The sequence below is a fragment of the Chondrus crispus genome, genomic scaffold (assembly GCF_000350225.1).
Source record: "Chondrus crispus Stackhouse genomic scaffold, scaffold_210, whole genome shotgun sequence".
Lineage (NCBI taxonomy): Eukaryota > Rhodophyta > Florideophyceae > Gigartinales > Gigartinaceae > Chondrus > Chondrus crispus.
This window is the reverse complement of record NW_005179085.1, coordinates 29,312-50,918: the sequence shown is the minus strand read 5'-3', so window position 1 is coordinate 50,918 and position 21,607 is coordinate 29,312. Positions and strand designations below refer to the sequence as shown.

General features: G+C 52.1%; 6 protein-coding genes; 2 read left to right on the top strand and 4 right to left on the bottom strand.

Moving 5' to 3' along the window:
- Positions 1-1,736: 1,736 nt before the first annotated feature.
- CHC_T00004051001 (hypothetical protein) lies at positions 1,737-4,380 on the top strand. XM_005715300.1 is given in 4 exon segments: positions 1,737-1,803; positions 1,991-3,518; positions 3,718-4,075; positions 4,076-4,380. 3 exon segments carry the CDS (start codon positions 1,737-1,739, stop codon positions 4,073-4,075), a joined length of 1,953 nt encoding a protein of 650 aa, XP_005715357.1. The 3' UTR covers positions 4,076-4,380.
- Positions 4,381-6,144: 1,764 nt separating this feature from the next.
- Positions 6,145-8,187, bottom strand: CHC_T00010036001 (Poly(A) polymerase). The gene has a single exon (XM_005715299.1). It carries the CDS (start codon positions 8,185-8,187, stop codon positions 6,145-6,147), a length of 2,043 nt encoding a protein of 680 aa, XP_005715356.1.
- A 2,206-nt stretch (positions 8,188-10,393) lies between these two features.
- Positions 10,394-11,113, bottom strand: CHC_T00004049001 (hypothetical protein). Its single transcript, XM_005715298.1, has one exon. It carries the CDS (start codon positions 11,111-11,113, stop codon positions 10,394-10,396), a length of 720 nt encoding a protein of 239 aa, XP_005715355.1.
- A 3,140-nt stretch (positions 11,114-14,253) lies between these two features.
- On the bottom strand, positions 14,254-16,286 carry CHC_T00004048001 (hypothetical protein). XM_005715297.1 is given in 2 exon segments: positions 14,254-14,582; positions 14,583-16,286. The coding sequence occupies 1 exon segment, from the start codon at positions 16,284-16,286 to the stop codon at positions 14,583-14,585; it is 1,704 nt and encodes a 567-aa protein (XP_005715354.1). The 3' UTR covers positions 14,254-14,582.
- Positions 16,287-17,443: 1,157 nt separating this feature from the next.
- CHC_T00004047001 (hypothetical protein) lies at positions 17,444-17,900 on the top strand. The gene is made up of 3 exons (XM_005715296.1): positions 17,444-17,497; positions 17,569-17,625; positions 17,742-17,900. The coding sequence occupies exons 1-3, from the start codon at positions 17,444-17,446 to the stop codon at positions 17,898-17,900; spliced, it is 270 nt and encodes an 89-aa protein (XP_005715353.1).
- A 1,721-nt stretch (positions 17,901-19,621) lies between these two features.
- Positions 19,622-20,875, bottom strand: CHC_T00010071001 (60S ribosomal protein L7). XM_005715295.1 is given in 4 exon segments: positions 19,622-19,904; positions 19,905-20,637; positions 20,786-20,874; position 20,875. Coding segments are annotated over 2 exon segments (822 nt in total), but the record flags the coding sequence as incomplete, so codon positions are not given.
- Positions 20,876-21,607: the final 732 nt, after the last annotated feature.

Genomic DNA, 21,607 nt, shown 5'->3' with positions numbered 1-21,607 from the left:
GAGCGTCATCGGCAACGCCCTCTCCGCGGAGGACCTCCTCTTCTACTTTATCAAGGCCGACCACGCGCAGAACGGACGCGTGTACATGCACGTCTTCGTCAAGGTCTTCGTCGACGACATCGCGAGTCGGCGCGGCGTCGCCGCCGCCGCCGCGTCGTGACCCGCGCGCGCGCGTTTTTTTTTGGGGGAGCGCCCGCTGGTGAACGCGAGGCTTGAGAGGTCCGCGGACCCGCTCGCCCGTTTTGAATACTAGCGCTCTTGCTTCCCGCGCGATGCGGCGGAGAATGTGCACCCCCGTAGGGTGCCGCCTGCGAGAGCTATTATTGCCTAGGTGTAGATAGTCGGTGTAATGGTTGGCGATTAAAAACGACAAGGGGGTGCGTTTGCGCTTTGTCTATGGCGCCTCTTGTGCTTGCAGGCTTATCAGGGTTTCAGGTTGTGAAGGGGGTTGGCACGGTTATTTGGATAAACGTCTTCTCTTCTTGCGTTCCCCATGTACAGTAACAGCGTAGATGCGCAAAGGTCACAAATCGTACATAGTCAAGCGCCAGTCAAGTCAGGCATTTTCAGATGCTTACCGTGCCTATCATTTCATCGTGCACATGTGATATGTTAAACGTGGTGCCGCCATCTGGAGTGCCCGCCAATGGACTGGTTTTGCGCGATGACATGCGAATCAGCGTTGGTTGACAACGTCCGCCTGTATGACATGCAATCACGAGAGTATGGATTGGAATCGTGCTGGTGAGAAAGAAAGATATCGCCATGCATGCCATGCACTGCGCCTGGACTGTCCTTGACTTGTTGCCACGCTCAAGCTTCCAGCAGTCTTCTCGCACTTGATGCCTTCAAAAAGCTGGTGCCATTCATTACTGTAGCTGAAGCTGTTGCATTAGCTGGCCGGCTACCTGTCTATTCCCTCACTGGTTGGCATATTTTGCAAAGTCCGAGTGTTGAGCACAAGTTTATACTTGGGTATACTGTATCTCCCTGCATGGGACAAATGCCCGCCTGGCTCAGGAAACGCCTCCAATGCCAACCAGTCGATTACTCGGGGTTGGAAACATCCAATCCTGTTGTTCACTGTAAACAATACAAGGACAGCATGCCTGTGGCCGGGTTCTCCGGGTTTTCATGCACTGTACCCTTGGGTACCCTTGGGTACAGTACTTGCAATTTAATTTCAGAACTACAATCCGATTCTAGTTGAAAATTAGAAATGAGTGCTGCAACTTTCTGGCCAGGCGTCCACGGACGGTGCGGTTCCACCCCCAGATACGGTAAGATACATGAATATGGATAGGGCACTGCCCTCGGGCAAATACATTTCACAACTGTCGGTGACATAGAATTTGGGGAGAAACTCGGAGGCGATCAGGAGATCGCGACCAAACAAATTCGGCTACAAATGATCCGAGCGTTCCACAACACGCATCCTCCGGCGTATCTTGCTATCCACCAACCGCTCCCAGCGCGAACGCACCCAAATCACCAATTCACCCTCCAACTTCACTTTCCATGTCCGTCCTCTCGCGAGACCGCAAGCATCTCCCGCTACTGCGGGCGCCACGCTCGATTACTACTGTACCAGCAACTAACCCTCTAATTCTCCCACCGCGACCACAACAACATGAAGACGCCGTCGCCTCGCCCACCTACGTGGGTCGCAGGCCCCGTCGCCTCCCCCATCTACGTGGGTCGCAGGTATCGGTCTGATCTTGGCATCACAGGCGGCGATGAAAGGGGAGGCTCCACGTGTTGAAGAGGGAGAGAAAGAAAAAAAAGAGAGGAACGAGCCGGAAAGTATATCAACACCAACACCCCCGAACACGAGCAAGATGATGCTCTTGTGGAGGGGCAGTCTTCTGCGTTAGAAATTGCCGATGAAAATGGACGTTAACGCGAGCGCCAAGAGCGCCTTCAGCGCGTGTCTTGTGCAGTCTGCTGCAGGCGTTGCCACCGGAGAAGGATTGAACCGCACGGTCGTAAGGTCTTATAGTGCTACATTTATTGCTCGGGCTACGGGGATTGATCTTACCGACCAGGGGTAGATCCACAGTGAAGTACCGCGTGGAAACGGTCGCCAGCAGGGCCAATACGTTTGACAGGGGGACGCCGACAGCGAATGTGAGCCACTGTGGCAGGTACACCGCCGCGCATAAAGATGTACTTTTCTCGCACACGAGAAGGCCGATTCGCTACCTCCCCATAGTGCGGACGTTTGACCTCACCGCAGTGTGCCGCCGCTTGGGCCAGTTCCTGGCTAAAAGCACTTCCGGCCTCGGAGAAGTCGAAACTTCCTGGCTACTGGGAGGGGCGAATCTCAGAGTACGTGAGTTGGAATCGTCGGATTACCACTTCGAGAGCCCTGGAGTCTATATAGCCATGAAACGGGGTCTTGACGAGAACGAGCGGCTGTTAGGCATTATCCTTTATGCCGCCCTAGGATGCGGGGTGGACGTATACAGCGACAGTGTATATGTCAGCAGCAACTGCTGGAGAGGGTCTGTCCCTCATGGTGGGGCTGCTCTGGAAGCGACACTCCGAGCGGTCAAGCTAATTATTGACTCTGCGGAACTATCCGGCTCGGGGCGCGCGCATTTGACAGCCTTCCTCATAGGTCTACACAACGTGTCTTCAGTCTTGGCGCATACCGATGAGGGTGGTTACCTTTGTGACGTAATGAGGGCCATTAAGCTCCCCGCGCCTAACGGCATTATCCTTGGTTCCCCACAATGCTGCGTCCAACTGCCTATGCCAGCGGGGAGGAGGTCCAACCGCGAAGGGTACGTTGGCTGTGTCGATACGATGCTCCTCACAAGCGCTGCAATGTTTGCAGTGAGCGACCCCGGCGTCGGTGTAGACAGCGATATCCCGTGGGTGAGTTACCGCCCTAACGGTTCTAGCTGGAAGAATCATTATGATCACCTGTCTATGCAGATAAGGCCCCTCATAGAAGTTTGGGTCAAGAAGATCTGCTCGGGCCACAACCTCAGCGGTGGGGCGGCAGTAAACGTCATCTTATGGTTCGACAGTGCTCAAGAGGATTTGTTTGCTGAGGCTGCAAATAGGCATCTGGACCACGACGGGATATACATCCCCTACTGGATTGAACCTTCCCCGATACTGGCAGAGTGTACGGCGGAAGTGAAATCAAACCTGGTTTGCAAGCTGATCAGTGGGTCTTTCCAGGACTCCACTGATTTGCCGATGTTTGGACCAGATGCGAAGTTCAAGCGTCGCCTGAACTATATGTGCGTAGCCCAGAAATGGCAAAAACCCAGGGATTGCGGGTACTCGTACCTCTACTCCCCAAACGCCAGCCCCAGAGACGGAATAGCTCTGATGGACGTGGCATTGTGTGATTCGGTCCTGGGTAGGAAGCAAGGGGCCGATCACTTGAGGGAGGGGGTAATGTTCCCTGGTGTTGCAGTTGCAGGAGCGGAGATGTCCCTGGCGTCACAGACTTGGACCGTCGACGCTTCTGGCATATACCCCCCCCCATATGGCTGCGCCGAGTGACGAAGGCGTGCGGGTCGTGATTGAGTTCGAACTCGATGAGGGGATAGACCCTATGAATGGAAAGTTCCTGGCGCCCCGCCTACCACGTGCCAATGACATAGTCAAGGTATGCTGTTCACACGTAAAACCGGAAGTGACCGAGTTTTCCGGCAGGGCTAGGCAACCGGAGGTGAGCGAGTTTTCCGCCGGGGCTAGGCGATCATTTGCCGTGACACGGGGGCTGAAGAGAGCGGCGAATGCGGCAGGAGGGATGCATCCAGGCCTCGATCACGAATATTCATCTCCTTCAGAGCGTTTACTGGATAAGATGTCACCATACAAGCATGTGTGCCGTGAACAACCGGAGGTGAGCGAGTTGTCCGCCAGGGCTAGGCAACCGGAGGTGAGCGAGGTTTCCGCTAAGCATAGGTCCCGATCATATGCCAGCAACCGGGGCATAAGGAGAGCGGCGTATATGTCAGGATCGAAGGATCCAGACATCTGCCGCGAATTTTTTTTAGAGGGCTTACTGGATGAGTTGGTAACATCCAATCCTGTTCACCGTGAACATTAAAAGTGTGATGACGCAACCTGTCCAGCTGGACAGTGCACAGGACTGACAACGCCAGCGGATGCGACGGCGCGGGCCCAGTGAAATGCACTGGTACGACACCGCATGGCCTCACCATCTTCACATCCTGAATCTTCAAGGTAACAACTGCCGTACACCAGAAGGGCTCTAGAGAGTGCCGCAGTGGTGTTGAATGCGGCTCTATACTTTCCAAACTTCCCTCAGCTCTTTGTCAGTTCTCCCTGAATAGAGATTAGAGAAACTGAACAAAAGCAACGTAAACGGCTTGCCAAAGATATCGTCGCTTACTCCTCTTTCGCCGCGTCTTTATGATACAGATTATCAATTAAGGAAGAAGCCCTTGCAGCGCGCCATTGAGTGGTACTGTATTCATTCCGCCAGCCCTTTTGCTTAATGTGTGCGTGCTGTCCAAGGCATCCGGTATCCAGAGTTACAGAAATTTCGTGGCAGCGATGGCGAGGATGAAATGCACCGCCCTAGGCAACAGATAACGACTCTGTACGAAAAGAAAGACAATTTTCCTCGTCCAAAATCCTCCTCGACGTAACTGTCCAATGTCACTTCAGAATGCAAATTGGTGGAGCGACACATTTCGTAAACATATGTAAACGAGAACGCATCCGGCTCAGAGAGCTTGCTCTTCTGTTTGCCCGAAACCAACGCCTTGCGCCTTTCCATGGCACACCTTCGAGTCGTTGAATCGATGCCATCTGTCGACCGCGAAACGTCTCAATCCTCATCTTGCTCATCATCCGCCTCACCTCAGGCCCCGCGAATCGGTGACGCAGAAAATTCTCTTCGGGCAAAGCTGACCCGAATCGCATCGTCGAAACACCAAGCCCCAGCGGGTGGCCTGCTCCTGAAAAAGAAAACAGCTCTTCCCTTCTTTCGCCAGAATAGCCCTTCCAACCTCGCCAACCTCGCTGAGAGAACCTCACTGAATCCGTTGCTGCAGTTTGCAAAGTTGAAAAGCCTCGAAACCGTTGTGAGAGATGGCATCCCGGACGCGTTCGTTGCCCCGTCCTTCCGTCCCATGCCCTACGGCGAAGCCTGGTACGCCGATGTGCTAACAGTCTATACCAATGCGGTGCGCTACGAAACTAAGACCTTCTTCTTTATACTTTTTTGCTTGCATGAGCGAGCAGATACGTTGGAAGTGGGCGATATCAAGTCTTTTTACGCTTGGTTTGAACCGTACCACAACTTTTTCGCAGCTCTAGTGCAAGTGCTCCAGGCAACCTTTCTACCGTGGGTAGAGCGGTCCGCTGATTTACCCGACTCATCGCCTCGAGCCTTTTTTGACGCACAAGCCGAAAGACTTCAACGAACAGTAAGGAAAACTCTGAAACACAAGCAAGACTTCCTTGCATATCCGCCAAAGAAGGCTGCAGCCAAGTTGAGAACAATTTTCAACAAATTTGCTGTACATCTTCTGGCATATATTTCGGCTCTTGAAAACAGCACGGCATCAATTGTAGAATCTCAATACAGTGTGGAGGAATGCAGGGAGATATCTCAGAAAATGGTCACAGCTTTCTTGAATAAAGCTCACCACAAGAAGAACATTGTTCTCTTGCTGCGTTGGTTTGAAGATCGTCATGAGACGACCGCCCAGTGGAGAAAACAGCATCTCGATATGAGAACGAACATGTCCTATGGGAGATGGAAGCGTCCGTCGGCCCAAGAAGAATGTCTTGCATATTTTCGGAAAAAGTGCAAGGTTACCGATGAAGAATCGTTTACGCACAGATAGCACTGCTCCACAAAAGTTTGAGTTTACACATCTAGATGTCAACAGGACTCGCAATATGGCATCAGAACCCCTCCCGACATGCAGGTGAACATATCAAGATTAAAATGAAGCCCAGTTTAAAATAGCGTGTCAGAACTCTTTTTCAACACCCCCTGTGTGCCTATCTCTCCGTTGGGGACATACGGTGATCACGGTCATTACAAAGCGACAAGCACGGAGTCAAACGTGGACAGCACGTGCGTTCATGCGTACGAGAACATGTCTGGCTGAGGCAATATGCAAGAGTGATGGATCACTTCTACTGATTCCCATGGGCTCTGAGTTTGACATTTATTGCCTTGACCTCACCCGTAGTCGAGTGCGAAGCTGCAATCTCTGATACGAGCTCATCATTGACTACCTTTTCAGGCGCTGCCTTTGCAGCTGCCATTGCCCTCAACCTCTCAGCTGCTGTAGTTTCTTCCGGGTCTTCCTTCGATCCGTTTTCCTCTGCAACACCTCCATCAGTTTCTGTAATTGGTTCGCTTCCCTTGTTCTCCACTCGAGCGACTTCGGCAACGTTCAAATCACTGCCCTTTGGCTCTGTGGCTTGGGCACCCTCCGTAGCCCCTGAGTCATCCCCGTCACCAGTTTTCTGGTTTTCACTTCGAGGCTTCTTTGCCTTGACCCCGTTCTCAGTTGCATCCCCGACGTCATTCTCTTTACCCTTAGACCTCTTCCTCTTCTTCTTTTTCCCGACACCCTTGGACGACTTCGCTACACCGGACGCGGGAATTAATCTCTGCACAAAAGACGGAAGGTTGGCAGAACGCATGACCATGACTTGAAGATGCATGGCTGGTGTTTTGTCTGCCCATGAATTGACCTGTGCTTTCCACATGGTGACAGGAACCGTGATGTTGACAGACATTCTTGTTCCGGCTCCCGCTGCCGCTCTCGACGCGGGCGATGGGGGGTGGATGACGAGGCCAAAGAAAAACGTCTTCCCGCATCCGGCTGGTAGCTCCGGGTTGTCCGAAAACCCTTCTGGGTACGGTCTCAAATACTTGACTAACCCAGAGTCTTCGAACTTGTGTATCAAGAACCGCAGCCGTGACTCAACCATACCCTTCCATCTCTTGTAACTTTCAGAGTCGTCTGCATACACATCAATCTGAAGATACCGCTTGAAGTTGCCAAAAAATTCTGATGGTACAAATAGGTCCTGCCAAGCCTCCATGCCCCTCTTCGCGTTTTCGCTTTCTTCTTTATCTGCATTGCTCTCAATGGCTTCACAAATTGTTAAACCGCGTGCTATTTCCATCTTCATGGTCGCAAGCGTTGACGCAGAGACGTTGTGGGTGGTATTCATGCTCGGGTATGCCGGGGTAATGATAGGCATGAAATGCCTCTGATTGGCATGAGGGCTCCAGACCTTAAAGCCCATCGAAGGGTTTCCATGCGAGATCGAGCACAACAGAACTGGTGCAGATTGCGACGTCACGCTCCAGTTCCATTTGTCGTACACTTTGAAAAACCGCGAAAGCAGATACGAAGCCGAAGCGTTGGGATACAACTGGCACACTCTGGCCGTCAAAATAGCCCATGCCACGCCGCCCAAAAACCCCAGGGAATTCGAGTAGATCGCTCTCCGCTTTGCCCACAGCTTGATCGCCCTTAGCACGGTCCGGAAATTGGTGATGTTGGGCACAAGTTGCAACACGGCGTCTGTGACGCGAACGCCGTTGATGCTGCGCTGCGTGGCGTCATCGACGTTGCGAAGGACTGAGTCGTCCAGAATGTCAAATGTCTTCGGGATGCGGCTGAGCTCCAAGGCGGCAAACAGGAAATCAATTTCAACGCCCCTATACTCGAACTTGACGATGGGGACGTACGCGTCCGGCACGGCAACGACATCTGTCGCTTCCGGCGTAGCGCGGAGAATGTCCACCAGGATGAGCCCCTTTGTCGAGGCCGTGGCCGACTCTGGAGACACCTGACCGAACACATGTCTCTGACGATCGATGTGGCGGGGGGTTACAACGAGGGTATCAATATCCGCGCCCGGGCCATCAACACCCAGCCTGTAGGACCCAAATGTACAAATCCTGGCACCGCAGTTCTTGGCGTCGTGCTCCGGCATCCCCAGCGAGACGGAGACCTTCGTCACCCATGCTTGCACGATGTTGTTGAGTTCGACAAGGACCTGTTCGCGCAGCTGGCGGCCGGTATTGGTTTCGTACAGGTTGTTGTGGTGCAGACACTCCTCCAGTTCGCTGGTGAGACGGTGGTCGCGGGACGTTGGCTGCGCAATGGAGATTGGCTCACTGACACCCCAACGCTTCGGAGCCTTTTGCGCCATCTGGAGAAACGGCGGAGGCGGGGCCGCGGTCGGGGTCGGGGGTAGGTCTTGGTGGTGGGCGGGTGGGCGGTACGACGGGGATGGGGTAAAGAGCAGATGGGAGGAGTGGAATCGGATCCCACGTACAGGATGAACCTGGCATACGGTAGGGACACCCGAGAAGGGCAAAATTTAATTTCTTCTGACACTTTTGCAATCAAGTCTTTTCGCCATTAGCACATTATCGAAGCACTTTCTTCATCGCATGGTGGAGCTTTTTGTCTGCACTATACCTACATCTACGGTACGTACTTATTTTAAAGAACTCTGGTCTGAAACACTGGTTCACAACCCAGCCTTGAGTACCTAACAGGTAGCAAGGGATGGAAATTACTGGGGAGGGTGGGAATTATGCGAAGAGGCCATGTGGTTGACTACCGCTTCCGCTGCGCAGGACATCGTCTTGCGCTCCCTCTCATCCTCGTGTGTACCGACAAGCCATACAATGCTTTGAAGCGCTGTGAGACTTTGCGCGCAGCATGTATCTTGCGCTTGCGTGAATGCCTGATGCCAAAGCAGTGAATTAAATCATGCACGCGCATACAATACTTTTCTTTATTTGCCTAATCATGCCGCCCTCAAAACTTTACCCCTATTCGCACCAGCAAAGAGTCACGCCCCGACTCACTTGCTCGCAGTGAGCATTGAATGTGCAATCTTGGCCCTTTCCTGAATCGATGAATCTTCGTTTGTTAAAAACTTTTCCACGACGGGAATTCCGCGCTCATCTCCCAATTCCCCCAGCGCCCCAATCGCGGCGGCAATCAACAAAAAGTCCTGCTCCTCTTCATTATTCAACACCGACACCAAAAAATCAAACGCCTTCGGATCCCCCATCTCCCCCAGCCCCGCCGCAATACTAAACTTGAGCATCCAATCTGACGTCCGGTTAAACATATCCACCAGGTCATCAAACCCATCCTTCAACTTAAGCCCCGCAATGAGGTCCGCCGCCGCCGACTGGCACGAAGACTCCTTGTCGTTGACCATAACAAACCGCGCCGCATCCAGCACGCGCTGGCCGTCGTCGTCGGAAAGTGAGGCTGCGTCAAAGTTAGAGATTCGTGAGATGGCTGCATAGCGCACCTGCTGGTTAGGATCCTCCGTTGCGATGGGCACTAGAACGGAGAGACGGTCCGAGACTGCCGAAATCTCCTCTATCCGGTTGATACCCCGGATGCGTTCCAGAAAGTCATCAGAGCCTAGTTGCTTGGTTACAGTTTCGGCCGTCGCCATCACTGGGCTCCGACGCATGCGGCGCGCCCGTAAGATTGCGGGAGGGTTGTTCGATGGAGTCTTACGAGCGCATGTTTGAGTGGAGTGGAGGAAGGATAGGCCGTTGTTGGATAGTGTTGCTGCGGTGCCGAAGCAAAGGCTGTTCATGGTTGATGAGAGAGTGTAAGTTCGGGATGGGGTAGGCTGCTGACTTCAGGAGAGATTAAAACCGAATGACGGCCTGCTTGTCCAGGAAACGCTGGGGAGATTAAAGTTCTTGTCTGCGAGAAATGTGTAACGAGAGAGAGAATGCTTGGAGTTACAAATACGTGAGAAGCAGAGAAAGATCTCTCGGATCACGATGGGGAAGTGTTTCGGAGACTATGACACCTGGTAGAATAAAAGTACTTTTTCGGTAATAAGCTGCCAGATGTCATTCAGATCATACTGGACGCTGAACAAACCCTGGTTTCTTGAAACGCTTTGGTCAACGTCCCAGTTTGTTGAATCCTTGCAAGAGGCCTTATGCGAAGCCACGTTCTTCGTCCACTCTTAGAGGCCCAGGACTGGGAACCGCGAGCAAGACTTTGTTCGAGGGCCGTCTGAAGCATGACAAGGTGTCAACAGCTGCTTTTGCATCAACGATATCCTTCGGTGGCACTGTCCCTCGAAGCCCCCGGCTACATGCGGGGGGAGATTAATTCACTGTAGCTGTACTTTGCGGATGCGCGTGCAATAGCCTCTCTGCAACAGGCTCATCTTTCTCCTTCAGTGTCATAGTCCCATTTGGATAGCGATTTATGTACGGTAGCAGTTGCCTTCCTTTCTTCAGAAGAATTTTCTCTGTTGTCGGGATGCGAGTGCGGGACACAATCATGCAACCACTACCATAAACGTCGAAAGGCACCGCGGCTTTCAAAATACATTTACACATACCATCAACAAAACTCTATCAACCCCCTTGATGTGACGATCGAACCTTTGCTAAAATCTGGGCCGGTGTCCTTCTCTTCCCTCCAAAGATACTTTTCGGTACGGCAAAAGCCTCCTCTTCCTCGCTCTGCGCCCTGCTCCCTTCTTCCTCTTCTATCTCGAGAGACGGATGTTCTGTAATCCAACGATGCTTCAACGCCTCATCAGCTGTCAGCCTCTTGGTTGGATCTTCCGACAACAAACCTCGAATAAACTCTTTCGCGTCGTCACTCACGTTTCCCCACAAATCCTCAGGAAACTCCACTTCCTCTCTTAAAACGCTGTCACAGTACTCCTCTTCATCTTCCCCGGAAAATGGAAACTGCGAAGAAAGGCTGATGTACACCAACACTCCACAAGCCCACAAGTCCACACTTGCCCCGTAGTTTCGTTCTTTTATGATTTCGGGGGCCCAATATTGCAATGTCCCCACCGAAGATTTCAAGCTTTCGTCCATCCCGGAGAGCCTCGAGCAGAGCCCAAAATCTGCAAGCTTCACTTGCACAGGCTTTTGCAAATCCGGATCGATGCATAACACGTTTTCGAGCTTCACATCTCTGTGGACAATGTTATGTTCGTGCAAGTACACAATAGCAGAAAGAACGTTTCGAGTCACTCTGATGGCATCGCCCTCTGTAATCAAGTTTCCGCGCTCGTGTGCAACCCTCGACCACAGTTCACCCCCAGCAACAAACTCCATCACCATGTAAACCTTTTTCTCTTCCATGTCTCTGAAAACGTCGTATGTTTTCACTAAACTGGGATGTTTTAAAGACTTGACAATTTCGATTTCGTTTTCCGCACATGGGTCCCGCTCTTCGTTCGGGTCTCCTTCATAGGGGATGGACTTAATTGCCACCGCTTCATTCGTTGCCCGGTCCCAACCCTTCAGCACGTCGCCGTTGACGCCGTCTCCAATGACCTCACCCAAGACATAGAAAGTTTCAACCTTGACGTTACCTGAGGTTGCTTTCTTCAAGGCAAATATCCACTTTTCAAAATCCGCGTTCGACTCAGCGAAGAAAGATATTTTCCGTTTGGGTAAATGCACCAGCAATTCGTTCTTTCTAGGCCCCGGTCCTACAGAACAATCGACAAGGGAGGCAGTCCAAGTCGGTTGTTCATTCGGCTCTTTGTGATTGCTGAGCTCTGAGTTGCGTAACCGCAGGAATCTTGGGGTTGGCTTCTTGAACTTCTTTCCTTCTTTGACCAACCATCCTGATATCTCAACCGTATTTAAGTCCCCCTTTGTGTATCGCAAAGCATCATCCCCATTAAATTGGTCTGTCATCGCTGGACATAGAGGGAGCAAGCAACTTGTGTGAGCACAAAGAAAAAAAATAGGGGGGACCCTAGGTGCACTAGGCCCCAAAACACGGTGCAAAGAGGAGAGGGATAGGCAGTGCAGCAAGATTCAAATAAGAACGAAAAAGGAGGGTGGACAACCGAAGCCCAAGGGAAAAAAGTTTCGCAGGTGCAATAGTAAGTTGCGACACTGCAGAGGACACTTCACATCGCTTTTTCGACGTGTAAAACGGAGGAAGACGTAAACGGCGAGAAATGTCATGAAATTTTCAAAAGAACAAATAAGCTGAATCATCCTTTGATGGACGATATTGGAACTGATATAGAAAGGTCTGCGTGAGGTGATTCTAAAATTTTAAAAGTTAACTGTTCGACAAGGCGACCGTGTACCGTGACGGGTAATGATTTCGTACCTGTGGCCATGCAGACATGATATCAGTATCTAGAAGCCAAGACCGAAAACTATTGACATAGTAAAGGTTGTTTCCTAACGTACATGCATTTCGAAAGTGCAACATACGAAAGAGTCTGGGTGAATGAGCGCTTTGAGAAAGTATCCAACTTTTGAACACCTTGCTTATCGATTTTGTTAGTGCCCGTGGTTGAAATGTGAAGATTTATCCTTTGAGCAGGGAACGATAGCTTTCCCATGATCATCGACCTGAAAAGACGAGCTTATTCCTTTCGCCAATGCGGTACAGGCACAGGACGACACATAGGGTTCAATGGATGGGTAACAGAATGCGGGAAGCGAAGGTCACTTTTTCCCATCAGGCTTCACTGTTGAGCAAAGCAACTTCTCAGCGATGCTACAAGCCTGTTCCGAGTTGCACCCGGCACCCCTCATGACTTGGGGGGTAAGAGTGTGAAGAAACCGTGTTTCAGGAAACTGGGACAGATTGGGAGCATTTTGGCGGGAGTTAAAAATTTTGGAGACAACTAGTAAATGTCCTTCACGTCAGAATCGCAGATGATTGGACCCCTCAAAAGTTCTGAGAGAATTAAGCGAATAAAAGAGTTACAAGTTTTTTGTGATATCATAAACGCAAGAAACTACCAACCAGCACCGAGTTTGGTAAACTGAGAACCACAACGGTCGAGACTGGCGGGAAAACGACGGCCATGCTCCTACAACATAAGCCCTTGCCGCTTCAGAACCTGCTGCTTGCACTCCACCTTGTTCTCTATCCCAAACCGATAGGCGAAAAGCCACACAACCACTGCTCCTTGTCAGGTACATTAGCGCTTATTAACATGGTACCGCAACCATCTCAATTCAACATCCATACGCTTCGCCACGCGCTGGAAAAGAAGGAGTGGACCGTGGTCAAGAGACAACTTGGCAGTGTACCAACGTTTTTACCGGCTCATGCTTCAGGACTCGAAATTGCCGAGGCCTTGGATACCGTACGACAAGTCGCTGATGTTCTCGTCGAGGTCTGCTCTTTCCGAACTGCTTTCGAAACTGCCTACGAAGCAAGACGAGGGCTTCTCCGCGCAGGCGTTTGCGAATGGGCCGTCAACGTCCTAAAAGGCTTCAGGGTCTTTCTTCCCGTTGTCGAACGAATCGCGACTGTCCTTGGCCTGCTCGGTATTGGCATAGAGGAGCGCTCCCGTGTTGGCAAATCCGGCGCTGTTGACCTTCTTACCACACTTTGGCGAGACAACCCGCTATGCCTTGAGGCCGTTTCCACCCTGGCTTCTCTGTGCGCTGGCCATATCGATAACGTTTCACGCATCATGCGGCAGAGAGGCCTTGTTGTTGCTATGCATTTTCTCAACGATCCCGACAGCATCGCTCATCATGAACTCGTCAAGAAAACTCTACTACTGGTCGGGCAGTGCGCCATTTGTACCCCTGATAACCCTCAGGAAGCATGTGCGATGGTCCCTTCACTCCTCACCATCGTCGGGCGACTCACGGATGCGGGTTTACCGCAAATCGTCGAGCATGCCATTTCCGCATTCGCAAACATTACGGATTGCTGGCTGAAGGAAAACTACGGCTACTCCATTCCAAATTACAAGAATTTGGTCGTGGACATCATCAAGGCGTGGTCAGCATTCCCGAGGTCTCGCACTTTGGCATCGAGCTGCTCTCGTGCACTGCTATCGCTCATGTCTATCCACTGCGAAGCAAGAGCCGCGGTCTCGGGTGAATCAGAGACAATGCTGGGCCTTCTTGATGGATGCAGGCAGAAATCCACTACTATTCAGGCTCTTCGCGATGCTATCAAAGGGAAGGATATGTCTGGCAGCGATGAAGATGAAAGCGAATTGGAAACAAGTCTCGGCGAGTTCGAGCCGACGCTATCATCGACGCAGGAAGAAGAGACACTTTCCACCCACTCAGAACATATGGACCTTACGCACGAGGGTAGTACGAAAAGGAAGAGAGGGCAGAGCACCGGCAAATCGAACTCAGCCCATGGGACAAGGTCATCTCGGGAACCGAGTAAAGAAGAATTTGAAGGACAGGATGGTCCAGTTGCTAAGAAGCGTCGTCGGACTGATGCGGCTCGACAGAAGGAAGTCTGTAGTAACTCTGACTCTGATATTGATTTAGTTTATGTACAGGGAAAGAAAGGACGGGGGAAAAGCAGCCGTTCTCGGGGCAGTCGTAAGGAATCGTCACGCACAACTCAACCAACTGTGTCCGGCACAGGGTTGGAAGTCATATGTATCTCAGAAGACGACGATATATCCCCGCCCATCACATCGCGGAATCTTGCACTGCGATACAGGACCACTGCACCCAAGAAGCGAACTCGACGTCCAACTCGTAAGCGAGTGATTAAGTTGCTAAATTAGGCCGATGAAATGCACTCAGGATATACGTAGTAAGTGGGCATCATGTAAACTAATCACTTGCGCGCTCTTTTCGAGCCGGATGAGTATGGACTATTTTCAGAATAAGCTTCGAGAATTTCGTGGCCCAGGCCACCTGGGTCTTGTCTCATGAGAGTTTGAAACGATTCCGACTTGATAATTTCTTTGAAGTTCTGCATAATGAAGGTGATGCAGAAAACCTTCAAATGCTGCGCGTTGTGGGTATCTGCGACTTGACAGACGAAAGCGGCATTGTCAACAGTAACGGCTTGCTCGACTTTTTCGACACAGAGATTTCTCAAGCCCTCAATTCGGAACATATCTGCTGCTTTGAGCAAGTCAAGGGCAAGCTTACCGTGTGTGACTTTCACTTTTCCTGCATACAAATATTCTAACACCCCGCGAAAAACTTCGTACGACACCTCCGGAATTACGATCTCTGTTTGTATCGATTCTCGCATTCTCGAATCGAACATGTTTCGAAAGTACTCAGACCTTGCGTAAAGGATTGCACGATGGGCGTGAATTGTGCGCCCTTCCACAACGAAATAGACATCCGAAAAAATGTTGCTGTCCAGGAGGATATTGTATGATGAGCATGCTTGGCAAGGAGGCGCAAAAGCGTCTGAAGTGATGCGGACACCTCGCAACTCAGCAAGGTCATTGAAGAAGCGTTGCTTCGAGCGGTCCGTACCACCGAAGACAAAAATCGAGCCGCGTCCACCACCAGTCGGCAGGGCGACGGCAGCATGAAGTTGCCGTGGCGCCGGCGGATGTCCGCTGGTTTCAAGAATTTCCCACTTGTTCGCATCGAATATGTAACGAAAAACAACATTGTTCAAACCAGAGCTGCGATTATCCGGGGCGCCTGGTCGCGCGACATAACCCAAATCCATAGTTACAGGTTGGGCAGGAGGTCCCATCATAGACATGCTTTGGGGATTGTTGCCGTCCCTCAAGGGCATCGGCATCTGCATAGTCGATGGGAAGTTGGAATGATGGGGTGGGTGGCCACGTAGTCGTTGTCGGACCTTTCCGCCAAGCACGTACATGCTATCGCCGCATACGACAGCCTTGTGGCCCTGCAGAGCATCGGGACAAGAATTTCCCATGAGAATGGGGCTCCAGACAAAGGTGTCAAGGTCAAGGGCGTGCATATCGGTGAGCGCATAATTGTCGCCTTCCTTGTACTGAAAGCCGCCAGTTATGTACATGCGCTTCTTGTATAGAACAGCGGAATGCTTGCAGCGACGGCTAGGGGCGTTGTGCTCAGCAATCGCTGGTCGGGACCAGCGCTGGGTAACAAAATCGAAGACGTAGATATCGTTGAGTTTCCTCTTTCCGTCGTAACCACCAAAGACAACCATCTTGTTACCATAGGTGACAGCAGTGTGCTCAGCTCGCCCCACTGGAACGGCTGGCTTCTTATTGCTCGTATCCTGGGGATGGTAGTAGCGGTCGTTGGCGGGAGAAGCGGCTGGGGTGGGAAGACGAAGCCAGGTGTTAGACTCGAGTTTATACTCCCACAAATCCGAAATGACGGTGCCTTCAACGCTGAAGCCTCCATAAACAAAGACGGATTTGCCATGTACAACAATTGAAGCGTGACGACGTGGGCGTGGTAGGCCCTGGATATGTGTATCGTAATCATGACAGCCGGGATGGACGACGCGCCATTCGCCCGTGTCGTAAGAAAACTCGTGCAGCGAGTTGAAATGGACACCAAGACCAGGGCGCATGCCTCTGGCCAAGTCGTCGTTATCCTCGGGATGTGCGGAAATGTAGCTGTGATATTCGCAGTAGCCTCCGAACAAGTAGAGCCTGTTGGAGAAGGCGACGAGAGAGTGGCCCGCGCGGAGGGCAGGGACGCCGCGATGCGGGCCGCTGCCCGCGACGAGCCAGACGGGCAGAGGGGCATTGGGTCTGTCGTCGTGATCGGAGTCCGAGTCGTGTAGGTCGGCGTGGTCGGTCATGTCGTGGTCGGGCGGCGAGGGCTGGAGCGCAGGCTCGTGCTTTTGAGTCCGACGATGGCGGGACGAAAGCGACAGCGAGTGCGCTTGGCCGCTCATGTGAAGGGTGGTGAGGAGGGAGACGCGAAGCGATTGCGGTTGGGGAGCGGGGGATGGGCGTGGTCGACCGGGTTACGGTTGGGGCGGGGGGGGGCTGGGGAGATGGGAGGGGCGGAAGATGTCACGGCGCTCCAAATTTTGAAAGCATCGAAAGCCTTCATCTCTTCGTGATGGTATGGCGCGTGTCGACTGGGAGGACTTGGCACCAACCAGCCTTTTGGCTTCTCGCTCATGCGAAAGGACATAATTATTTCTGAATTTTACGCTTCCGTAAAGGCGGGCATTGGCATTTGGCATTGCGAAATTGGAAAGCAGTTAATTTACGTAAGGAAAGCGTCACAGATAGACTCTTACGAGATCCTCCTTACCATGTTTTTTCAAAATATTTTTGACCAATAAACGCCGGCTTACCATTTGTATTAAAAATATGAACAAGAAATGCAAGTGTAAGCTTTCAATTTTGCACTGCTCTATGATCGCCCCATGCATTGCCAACGACATGCCACTGTGGACGCGAGGTAAATTACCCTTCATACCGTATCACATTCCACGAACAGCACCATATTGAGCATGCTTGAAGCTCTTTTTAAAAGCAAGTTTGTTTAAAACAGCCTTCCGTGACACGGTGGACAACAGTGGCAAGCTAGAACAACATGTTTAACCAGCATGCGACTGTAACACTAACGATTTTCCTTTAATAAATGTCATCCTGTCCCAGCCGGCCAAAACTTTACTCAGCGAAAAAGGCTGATATTCCACGCTTGACGCCCCAAGCGCTGCGCAGCCAACAGAGTTAATAGAGTAACGGTGGAGCATAGCAGCAAGGGATGCAGTATTCCTATGCTTGTGGTTGTAGCTACGGTAAAGCGAGTGGAATCTCCGTCCTTTAAAAAGCCGCATCTCCCCAAAGCGCCCTTGCAAGCTAGCTTGGACTTTGCAACGAAGCAAGCAGGCACGTTGTGGACGCACGTCCGGCACCCATGATGCTACCCTGCAACGAAGCAAACAGGCACGTTGTAGACGCGCGTCCGGCACCCATGAAGCTACTGTATGCTACTGTAGCTGAACGCAGCCTGACTCCGGCATGACTTGCTGTCATGCAAACACTGACAACCCTACGTACAGTACGTGACACACGTGGCCCAACATTGCCACGTTCTTGCCTTGAGAACAAGCGCATTTGCGCCATCGTTGCGCCATCGTTGCGCCATCATTGCGCCTCCTTGTTTCCATTGCGAGCCTCGACGTGGTCGTCTTGCGAAGAGCGCATCGTGTCACCTGTGAATGCCGTCGCAAAAGAAAACCTCCCGAAATGGAGCAACGTGCCTCGCAATGCATGCCGCTGCCGCCTAGTGTGAAAGACTCGCCCAAGCAATGCAACTTCATTGACTGTGCAGCATTTCATTCGTCCGACGATTGCACGACTTACTCGACTTAATTAATCACAAACGCCGTCTCCCTGAAGGTCTCGCAGAAGGTGAAACCAACTACGGACTTGTAAGTTTCCCCGTTTGAAACTTTCACACCCTAAATCTTTGCACAACGCAGTTCCTAACTATGCTACGTAAATATATTCCCATGTTTCTTCTTCGAAATAGCGTTTACAGATTACAGTGGTTGTATCCATCCATTACCAATCTGCTTTCATGTGTGTCGTTCTCGTATACAGCAGACTCCACACCAAAGATATATTAAACGTAATGGAAACTTGTCTTCACTTGCTCACAGCCAGCCACCGTTTTCTAGTACGGTATAGATCTATCCGACCGGGTCTTGTTCTCATATGAGGACGGCGATGTCCTCATATGAAGACAGCTCTTTTTTTGCAAGAATATATATAAATTAAATTGAATATTTTAAAGGCTATCTTGGACACTATTTCCTTAACGCACTTGTTTTCGCCAATAACATCTTGCAGAACACAGGGATAGCAGCTTTGAATACGCAGAACGATTAAGAATGTAATGCAGATTGAGTACATAGTTCCTTTTTTAAAGTGGGGTTTTTGGTTTCGAAGTTATTTTACATGCGGTTTTAAGGTGGTTTAGAAAAGCTTCTTTTCCAGACATATCTAAAAACGACCACGAAGAACATGCAATTATCACAAAGTCCTTTCTGTCCCCAGTCAGAAGAAAAGTGCGATGGCGGAGGTATCTTTTTCTTTCTTGTCAAGGAAGCGGAAGTCAAGAATAAAATGGATCGAATAATGTACTATAGACGAGTGTCTATTGGACCTTTGTCCTGGAGTAAATCTAGGAGTAACATCAAGTCACGGATGCAGAGAGGGGGAGCAGAAGGAACAATCGTCCTCCACAATCGATTTGCAGTGACCACGAGTTCCACTCTCACATCTTCTTTATAACTTTCATTCTCTTTTCTTTCACAGCGACCCTTTGAACAATGCCCAGCAGCTTTCATGACAGTCCTGACCTCTCCCCCGCGAGTCGCGAGAAGAAAAAAAGCAAACTCAGTACGGAAAGCACAAGGCGAGAGAAAGTGCCACCGCGCCGTGCGAAGCACATCAATTGCTTGTACAGTGGACAGCATGGTCTCTTGGACCAAGTTGGTAATCAGATTTCGAGAAAACGGTTGGAGGATCTAGGCAAAAATATACGATCTCTGAGAAAGGGGCACAGTGATAGGGTATGACTAGAATGACGTACACTTCTGCATGGCGTCACTGCGCGTTTGATACATGTGTTTGCTTCAAAATGACATGGATCCTCGTACAGTGTTTGTTGGGGAGTTTTCGAAACACAGCATGCTCCAATGAATGTCTTACAAGCTTTCACATTGAGGAATCCGGAGTGCACGTAAACGCGGTGCAGTGATGGGCATCTGTTTTGCACCTGACTACAACCAGGACCGGTCGGTTAGAAAGTAGGGGATGGTGAGATTACGATTAAAAGAGATCTCTGCAGAGGCAAGAGGAGGGTGGCGAATGCGCCCCCGAAACGGGTGCGGGAGATGAGATATGAGCAAGTTGGTAGGCAAGGGGCAAGGGGTAGGGCGCACGAGTGTCACGCTGACAATTTTTTTCATTTTTGCATTTCTGTGTTTGTGCGGATCAAGTAAGAAAGAGATTACAGTTGCTCAAGCTGTGTGTTTTGTCTCTACTGTATTTGCTTTTCAGCGCCTGGAATTACTAGTCAACGTGATCGCCATTGGGTATCGGGTAGCCTGATGCGCAGCGGGAGGTGCGAGTAGAAGTAGCGAAAACGGGTGGGTGTTTTACGTCACAGTAGGCAAGCGGGAGATGAGACGGGATGAATGAATTGGGTAAAAAAACTAATTCATGCGCTGAATGAGCCTGTTGATAAGGTCCTCCCGGTTGCCAGCATCGCCGCCCTCGGTAAAGTGAATGAGCTTTGACTTCTTGGAGTAGCCACCCTTCGGGGAGGAGAGCTGGAAGGGCCACAAAAAGTTGTTGGCCTCCTTGAAGTGCTCTCCACAGGTGAAGATCTCATGGACCAAATCCTCCATACAGATAATATTGTACTTGCCCAGAGCTTCCTCGATGATCCTGTTGTCTGAAAGAGGAATACGGGACCAGGCGCCCCTGGTACCGACCTTTCCGAAGCCACGCTTGTAGATGAGCTCCTTGACGCTCTTCAAGTTGGGGTATCCGTACGTGATGTAGGGCTCGACCCTCTGCATCATGCGAATGGTAGCGTAGTTAAGCTTGACGAAGACGCCGTTCTGGATCTGCCTGAGGCGGAGGAGGCGGAGGATCTTCTTCTCCTTGGGCGGCATAGCGTTGATACCCCTGATCCTGATGACGAAGGCGACCTTGGCGCCGTCGGGGACGTAAAACTTGCCGTCCTTACGCGAGGCACGCTTGGCGTCAATGACGGTGCGCTCGGCCGCGCGATACTCGGCGGCGTACGTCTCCGCGCGCTTGAAGGCCTCCTTCTTCGCCTCGCGGCGGGCCTTCTGCGCGGCCTTGGCGGCGATCAGGCGCTCGCCGGCGACCTTCTCTGTGGCGCGGCGCTTCTTCAGCACGCTTTCCGGGACCGGCGGACTGCGAGGGGGGCGCGCGGGCGGGGTGGGGGGGGGACGGGTGTTAGTTGGCGCGTGCGGCGAGAGGCAAGCGGATGGCGCGCGGCGCGTCGCGGCAAGCAAAGCGCGCATGGGAGACGGGGCAGCGGCGGCCGCGGCGGGGTACTTACGCTCCTGACTTGGCGACCATTGCGGGACGTGCGGCGTTTGACGGATGCGACGAAGGGGGGCGCGGTGGAGTCTGGGGGGCGGCGGCTGCGCGGAGAGGGTGGCGAGGAGCGGTTTGGTGGCGCGGGCGAATGGTGAGAGCAGGGGGCTTGGATGCGGTCGACGCGGTCGCCGTCGGAGGCACGTGCAACGAAAAATGATCCGAAAAATCAAGATTATGGAAAAAAGTTTGGGAATTGGGGGATTGGATCACGGACGGGGGTGATCTGGTGTGCGGCAGGGCGGGCAGCGTACACGACGACGCGGTGTACACGTGGCCGGATAGGCGCGAAGTGGGGACGGCAGGGGAGTGCGACGGCAGGGGAGTGCGACGGCCTCGTCAAGGTCAAGGGAGGATTGTCGAGCTGCGCAAAGCTCGTATCATACTCATACAGATAATACCCTGTACATGCGAGCGAGCCGTGCACGAGCGCTGTCTCCTGCTTACTGTCCGTTCGGAGGCGGGCACCGGCCGGGGGCGGGGGGGGGGGGGGGCGGTGCGTTCTCCGCGGGGCGGACGGCCCTCCAGTGCTCGGAAGACGCGCACTCTCGGGGGGCCTTTGCCGCCGCCCTCGGCAATCGCGGCCGCCCGCGGCGGGGGATGGCGCGCATCGCCTCTGGCTGAGACCGGGCGACGCGGCGGCCCCGCGGCGCAGCCCACGTGTAAGCTTGCATCGCTTCTGAGATCGCGCCATATGCCGAACGTTGTGATCCGCCCCGCCCGCCCCACGGCGCCCCGATTCCCGCCGCGCACGAAACGGTCACCTTCCCTCCGCTTCTGCCGC